This window comes from Nanorana parkeri, unplaced genomic scaffold (assembly GCF_000935625.1).
Source record: "Nanorana parkeri isolate BGI_ZX_2015 unplaced genomic scaffold, ASM93562v1 scaffold822, whole genome shotgun sequence".
NCBI lineage: Eukaryota > Metazoa > Chordata > Amphibia > Anura > Dicroglossidae > Nanorana > Nanorana parkeri.
In genome coordinates, this window is record NW_017307090.1 from 432,636 (window position 1) to 440,973 (window position 8,338).

The 8,338-nt window shown below is 41.9% G+C and overlaps 1 protein-coding gene across 1 annotated transcript in view; it reads left to right on the forward strand.

The window, feature by feature from the left end:
- The window catches only part of DHFR (dihydrofolate reductase), a 35,472-nt gene that overhangs the window by 9,421 nt on the left and 17,713 nt on the right, over positions 1 to 8,338 (forward strand). The window contains exon 4 of the mRNA XM_018565210.1: positions 5,874 to 6,000. Coding sequence (XP_018420712.1) covers positions 5,874 to 6,000 — 127 coding nt within the window. The remainder of the gene's footprint in view (positions 1 to 5,873; positions 6,001 to 8,338) is intronic.

Sequence of the window (8,338 nt, forward strand, 5' to 3'; positions counted from 1 at the left end):
CTCTTCTTTTTGTGAGGAATGTTTTTTTTTGGGGGGGGGGGGGGTGTAATTTATATATCGACAATCACTTTAAGACCGCAGTGGACAGATATGGAGCTTGGGACAAAAACATGCTGTATCCCTAAACTTGCTATTGTCAAATACAACATTTGGTAAAAATGACAAGTGCCCATAGTCAACCAATCCTACCCCAATAACACACCACTTTTGAACTAACATTTTTTTGATGTCGAGGAGTGACATGGTGCCTAACGTATGACAGCAAGGAAAGTATGCTTATGGACTATGCACACTATTTTATTTTTTCTGGCTTAAAGTCAATCTAACGGCATTTTGAAAAGAGTGGAGATGGCTTGGACCCTCTTAATTTTTCATTGCAGCCTGTGCTCCACCAGGGAGATTCACCCCTCTTTGTACTGAAGGCTGTTGGAACCAGACAAAAAAAATGGAGGAACCCTACATTTCAGGGCTGTCATGAGAGGAAGTCTTCTAAAAGGGACACATATTCCAGTGCCAAGTTCGGTTTTCCTCTCTGGTTGGGGAGATGTCTTCTCAATTCCTGTTGTGTTTCCAAGACCAAAGGGAAAGTTCCCAGCAGGAGGGGGGAAGAAAAAGCTCCCCAGTAGAACACCGCAAAAAATAACCCCTCCTTACTCTATCCAAAACTGGGGGGAAAAAAGGTTTGGACTTTACATACACTTTAAACTGATGGAATTACTTTAAAGCTCAAATGTGCATTGGCTTATTGCCTTGGAGCATTGTAAGTTCCTGAGTTTGACCTGATATCAGCCTTTTGTAGTCTCTGTACAGTAGAGCTCAAAGAGGGCATGGAGAAGCAGCACAATTACTCAATTAGGTGTGCTTAGGTGCAAAGAGCTTGCTAATTATCAATGTGCTGCTTCTCCTTTCTCTGTCCAGTCACAGGGTGGGGAATGGACCGGACAGTGAAGCTAAAACTGCAGCTCGAATTATCAGGTCCTCGTCCCCTGCTAGACAGGGCTGTGCTTTGGGGCAGAGCTGTGAAAAACGTATGAACAGAAATACAAATCTCTTGGAAGGTAAAATGGCTCCCACATATGTATTTGATCTGTGTATTTAGCGGTTTGCATGGAATTCAGATTTAACTGTATAGCGCTAGTGGTGTGTTGCAATGCAAGAACTTCAGGAACTTTCTCAGTCTGTGCACTATGGGGGGTACTGATGCTGAATGCAATGTGTTCCAGCAGCCTGAATGCTAATTGTATGGATGTGCTGGGGAGCAGTAGGAGGAGTAAAAAACACACGTTCCCCCACTTATTTAAAAGTTTGTGCAAACCCACCAGCATAAGATTTGCTGGGGGACACGAGCAACCACTAAGCCCCGCTGACATCGACGCCTGTAATTCAAGTCCACTGGCTTGTATTAGATGTGAGGATGCAGAGGGAAATACCTGAGTAGAGGGGAGAGAGCTGAGCGGTCACTACCACAGGAGGAGGATCAGATAAGTAAATCTTTGTTAATTTAGACCCTAGACCAAAACAAGTATTTATCCACTTTTATGCTCTTCCAACTGCTATGTAAGCTGCTTTCAGTATGGAAGAGACTATGCTCTTGTTACATTTAATGAGATTTCTCAAGGCCGCAGTGTTAGTTCTGTTATATAACATTATGTACTGTATTGTCAATAGCTAGAATGTAGTTGGGACTGGCCTCGTAGGAACATAATTTTTCTTGTATTCACATTCCACATCCCTTCTTGCTCTCCCCCCTTTTTTTTTTGCGGGGTGGAGGCCCCTAGGCCCCATCTGTCCTGTCTCAGCAGGGAATACCAGACTGGTCCATTGCCGAGTCGGATGAGAATGGAGACGTATGTCGTATGTGACATCTGGGTCTGTCCTGATTTATTTCTTCATCTTGGGATGGAGGAAAAATGGACCTCTGTAATCACTATGGGGAGAATTCATAAAAACTGGAGCGGACAGAATCTGATGCAGTTGCCCGTGGCAACCAACCAGCTTATTTATTTTTTAAGCTTAAAAGGAGAACTATGAGGTGAGTGCTTTTCACTCACCTCATAGTTCTAGCCCACCTGTGACAATGAGACCGGCGTTCGCTCACTTCTCAATTCCCCGCTCCGATCCTTCAGCGCTGACCTGGCAGAACGGCCGGGTACAGCTGGCTCTGCCTCTAGATAGGCAGAGCCAACTGTCACTCACGCAGCTGGGCGGATCCAGACATAATTGTTGGGATACGCTTCAGCTGCGGCGTCTCTGTGTACCACGATATACTGAGCTTAGGGTGACGGGAGGACGCTAGTTTGTGTCCTCCAGTTACCCTAAGGAGAACTATGGGGAAAAGCCCTAACCCCATAGTTCTCCTTTTAAGTAGAGCTGCAGCTAAACGAGGGTTTGTGGCAGCAACTAAACCGTTTGAGTGAAAATCTAACAATGTATGCCACCCTTAGACAGACTTAGAAGTGGGTGAATATAGGTGGATGCACGTCCCCTTACATCTGGTCACTATAGGGATGTATTGCACTCCATTTTTAATCTGTGTAGTTCAGGGCTGGATGGATCCAAGTAGCTAATGCTATGTAGAAGGTACAGCTGGTGCCTAATTTTTTTTATTTTTTTTTTAAATCAGAAATCAACTTTATTGTAAAAATAGAAAAGGTAAGGTACAAAGTTACATGGAGGCAAATGCCTCAAAGGCATGGCAGCATTATCAGCATACATCCGATGGTGCCTAATTTTTAAAGATTTATCAAGCTGCTGTCAATGTAGCTGGCTCCTCAAAAGAAAAATCCTGCGGGTTCCTGGATTCAACAGACTGGCTCTTGAATTCTATATTCATTTGTCCACCCCGGTGTGTAATGATAGGTCATAGACCGACAGAACACTCATGTTAAAGGGACCTTACAGTTCCTTCTCCTTTATTCCCCGTATGTTTTTCTTTTGTTTTAAGTAGTCTGCATGGTGCACATGTCGAATTTTATGTACAGTACATTAGGCTCATTTCAGAAAGCTTTAAAGCGGACCTTTACCCATATCTTTAAAATAACAACAAACACACCTTTTAGAAATGTTTAGTAATGACAATCTACAATCACATACTTCTAGATAATTGCCGGCTTTGTATTCTTTGCATACCTTTTTTATTTCTCATTTCTTCCCCAGTCTTCTGGCAATGGCCATGTTAACAAAGGGCAGATTACTAGCTCTCCTATTACTTCCTGGATTTCTGACACATGTGACTAGGACATGTGACCATGCACATCATCTCAGGGGAGGAAAATGCTGTTCCACGAGATTTCCCGGCAATCCTCCGCTGATGACAAGGCAATCCCAGTGTGCATTGCTTTGGCAAACTGAAGTCATTTTGCCCTTGCAAAGCAGGAAGTGAATGCTCTGCAAGTGGAAGTATTTCAAAATCACAGCATTTTACACCTGACATGTCTATGTTATTATTAATCATCATACATAGAGGGATGCATTAGCGGAATGTGATTATTTGAGTGTAGAGGTCCGCTTTAACACAAGGATAAGAATCTTTATTTTAACCATGTGACTGTCATTGCATTCTACAGGAAATAATTGTCACTTTTTTTAAATCAGGGCCCTTGTGTTATAAAGCAATGCAATTTTTGCAAGCCAAGAGGGTCATGGGTTGTGTAGTAATTACTCCATACAAACTTGAATGATACATTCGAAGTAAAGGTTATATCAATACATAGAAACTTTTATGCAGTTGGGTTATGACCAGTATAGGAGAGTATAACCAACTATAAACCTGAGCAATGTAGGAGAGAATCTGCCTTCATATAAAGCCTTGTTCAACCTTTTAGATTCTGCATTGTATTTTTGTGCTCATTTGTATACTGAACACTTAATAGTTCCAGAGTGTCAGAATCCATTGAGATATATGCGTTCTGAAAAGCATTTGCTGCTGCTACATATGGCCTTGACTGTCTCTTTTTTTTTTTATGTCTCCGGAGTGAAAGATCATACATATACTATCGCCATAGTAACAGCGAAGAAAGAGTGTATAGTCTCAGTGTACATTGGGTAATACACACATCTTTAATTTAGGCAGCAAGATTAGAAGTTCAAGGTTTAGTCCTCTATAACAGACATTGTCACAATTAGAAATCTAGTCCTTGCAAATGTAAACATTATTTTATTAATTTGTCTGTGGATTTATCTGACAATACCGGAGAATCTTCATACTAACTTCTGAAAATTAGATTGGTAGGTAAAGTTTTTGAAGCTAGTATAGTAAACCTCTACTTTATAGTAGACCTATAAAAGTTTCTATTGCAGTCTTGTTTTAGAAAGAGCTAGTAAGGGAATGTACGGGGGTTCAAATGGTGCCAGATACATAGCTAGATAGAGACATAGCAAACAAACTGACTTTTTGGGCACCACCATCCACTTACATTTGTATAAAAAAATATATATATATATTTATTATTATTATTTTAACAGTGGTCATGGTGGTGCCCAAAAAGTCAGTATGTTTGCTATGTCTCTGTATCCATTTAGAAAGAGCTGTAATTTTCATTATGACTTTGCTAACTTAGCAAGGCATTGACTTGAAAGAAGCCTGCAGCCAGTGAAGTCTGAACATTGGACTTGGCAGGTTTGTTCCAGGTCACTCCGGGTATGGGTATTTGCCCTTTCCATATTTCTATCCTGGTAAGTTGAAAGGATAAGTACACTTTAAAACTAAGTGCCCTCATCATTTAGGCCACCTGAGATAACCTCTCCTATTCCTCCCTCCCTGTGCACAGATGAATACTTCCTGAATTCTGACAGGTCCGACATCTGTTGTTTGTTGACATCCTGGGCAAACGTCTCCCTCTCCTGCTTGCACCTTCATAGTACATCCCCATTGCCTTCTATGTGGCCTGTCTCCCGGCTGGGGGGCCGTGGTAAATGAGCCTCATGGCAGGGAATGGGGATGCACTGCGCAGGCAGGAGAAGACATCCACTGCAGGATGTAAGCAAACAGCGGAGGACAGGCCCGTCAGAACTTGGTAACTATTCATCTGTGCAAGGGTGAGAGTGGGATTGGTGAGATTCTTAAGGGGCCAAAGGATATGTCCGTTGAGCACATACAGAGGGTGGGGGGTGAAGATGTTGGGGGACATCTCCATATTATATGCAGAGTTCTTGGAACAGTTCACTTTCCCTTCATTTACAACAAATTTTTAATATATTTCAAGCAGAACTGCAGGGAAAATTATTAACCCTTGCAGTGGGGCTACCCCCCCGCACTGCAAGGGTTAACTGCACGTTTTGGTCTAGAAAGGAAAATAACAAAGGTGTACTCACCCGATTCCTTGGAGCTGGCCAGATGTAACAGCGCTCCCACCAACCTGTCTTTTATGCTGCAGCAATGGTGTGTCCTCATGTCCTTTACACTGTGTATAGAACGTGATGATTTAAGAGACTTTAGACGGCTTCAGCTGAGGGGAAGAGAGGCTCCAGGGACCGGTCTAAAGCTGCTCATACACCTTGCGATCATCGGACGAAACCGCTTAAGAGCAAGCCAGCTCATAGAATCGGGTGATCCCTCCTCCTCAAGTATTGGGACACCCCTCCAAATCATTGTATTCAGGTGTTCCAATCACCTCCATGGCCACAGATGTATAAAATCAATCACCTAGGCATGCAGACGCTTCTACAAACATTTGTGAAAGAATGGGTCGCTCTCAGGAGCTCAGTGAATTCAAGCGTGGTACCGTGATAAGTTGCCACCTGTGAAATTTCCTTGCTCCTCCCTTAAGTAAACAAAAAAAGGATGATAGTCTTAATTTGATTTGCATTTCAGTTTGAGGAAAGATTCAAGATGTTTTCTATTTTAATACATTTTTATCCTAAATTCTTTCCAGAGAACCTCCAAATGGTGCTCACTATCTAGCCAAGAGTTTAGATGAGGCTCTTCAGCTGCTGGAGACACCGGAAATGAAAGACAGGCTCGATCTCATCTGGATCATTGGAGGAAGCTCTTTGTATAAGGTAAATGTGAAACATCATGCATGTACTATGAGCTATTATAACATGCAAAGATATATGTAAAACATCCATGCATGTACTATGAGCTTTTCTAACATGCAAAGATATAGTTACACATCTGAAAGATGTTAAAATAAAATGTAGACTATAGACATCCATCATTTTAGTTGACAGATCATCGATAAGCTGTTCATTAAAATGCTTAGTGGATATGATGCAATGAATCATGGATTATTCAGAGAGTGAGACATCGGTATTGGGTTGGATGCTGTGGGTTCACTGCCAGCGCACAATATGTATTATTACAATCTCTGGACAAGGTGGAATACCATTTTGTTGTCCTGACACCTGAGATGTGGGGAACCAGTGAGGGTCCAAGACTGTTGTCTGTTATTTTAATGAGATTGTGCAGGATATGTAGCCACTCTTTGTTAAAACCTTGGCGGCACAGCTTCATCTTCCTTGAATGGATATTTATTCTTGTTTGCAGTTGAAGAAAGATCGCAAGTCCTTGTTCAATCACTGTGACATCAGTTACTTCATGTGTTTCCTATGTACTCGCTTTACAACGCTCTTAAAGTATACCTTTCATAAGATACAAATTTGAACTCCCATTGTTGGTTTGCTTGTGAATATTAAGTTATTGGCTGCATTTTGCTTCAATACTTAAAGTCACTGCTTGAGGCACGCGTCCAGAAAATGAAAGCCAGAGCACATCTATGCTTGCTTGTTCTGGGACAGTGACCCCCCCTGGTTTTAAGTGAACCTGTGCTTACAGGGGTTGCCCCCTCCCCAGGTATTTATTTAAAAAGAAAAAAGGTTACATATATGACATCATAGTTCCTTCCTCTTCTTGTCTTGCAGTGAGTGTTACTCCTGCATTAAATGACACTCACTTAAAGTGACATTAAAGTAATTTTTTTCTTCTACTACTACTTCTAGCAAGCAGTAGATATATGCAAAAACATTTTAATTTTTTTTAATTTAAAAAGTTACCAAATAGGTAAAAACGTACCTCTGTCTCTCTGCCGCTCGCTCCCGGCTGTAGATATGTTGCTTCCTGAGCGGCCGTGCAGGAGGATGTGTGCGGGGCACATGCGCAGTGGGGATCATCGGCAGGGAGAAGAGGAGAGACTCACTGTAAGTGAATGCACGCAGCCATGAGCCTGCACACCAGATGGGACAGGATGAGACAGCAATCTGTGCTGGATCAGAGACTGGCGCCAGCACTGGAGGGACTGCTGGAAACTACTAGAAGGAATATGATCGGATCAAGAGGCATCACTTTAAGGTAAATCTTTAAAGCAGCATGGGGTGGGGGGGGGGGGGGTGACTTTAATGTCTGTAAGCATGGTTCAGTGTAGCAGTACTGTGAATCTAGCCCAACATGTTGATGCAACCCCGAAGAGGAGCTTCCTCTAGTGGACGAACACCTTTTCTGTAGAGACAGCAGCGTATTAAAAGGAGTATTATAGCAAACTCTTCTTTTATATTTTTACCACTGCTGGGGCTATATTTTTGTTTTATTTTGTTGTTGAACCTGGAGTTCTGCTTCAAATCTGATTTTGCTCAGAAGAAAAAAGATTTTTTCTAGGCCAATTGTTAACCTATTTTTAGCAAAAGTCATTGAAGAGTCTTGCCTACCACTGTTCTTTTGAAAATGATATGCAGTCCCTTCCCACATTGCAGATTGCCAGGAGATAGGGTCTGTGTTTTACTTATCAGCCTAATCAGCCCCAATGTGGCAATAGCAAACATTGCCCAGAAAAGCAGTCATACGAGTAGTTAGTTACATTGTTGTCACAATTACAACTATCAAAATGTGAATGTGGTGGCTGGTTTATACTATCGTATTGCTGCAGATAGAAACCATCTGTTTTCAATCTACATCTTTAAAAACAATCTCTAAATACATACCTTAATTTGAATTCTAATATAAATGTGCCAAGCTAAACAATGAATGAAGATAAAAAAAACACCTATGTAAACCGTGAGTTTCATATGCAAGATCTAATAGAAATGTGCCGAACTTAACTAATGGAAAACCAAAACTCGTGAACATGTGAAATTCCGATATTGATGTTCCATGCTTGATGGGTGAATAAACAAGTGACGATATGCCTTCCGCCTTACACCCCATGATTAAAGGCATACAGAGGGGTGCTCACCTGATGATTTAAACCCACTGAATACTGTAGGCCTCGCCGTACAGTTCTCCTAACTGGGGAGGGAGCCCCTTGCTCCGGGTTTTTTTCTATTCCGATCCTTTCCAGCAAGGAGTTGTGATCACAGGATTCCCGGTATCCAGAGAGAGATAAGCAAACGGACCATATTTTTATGG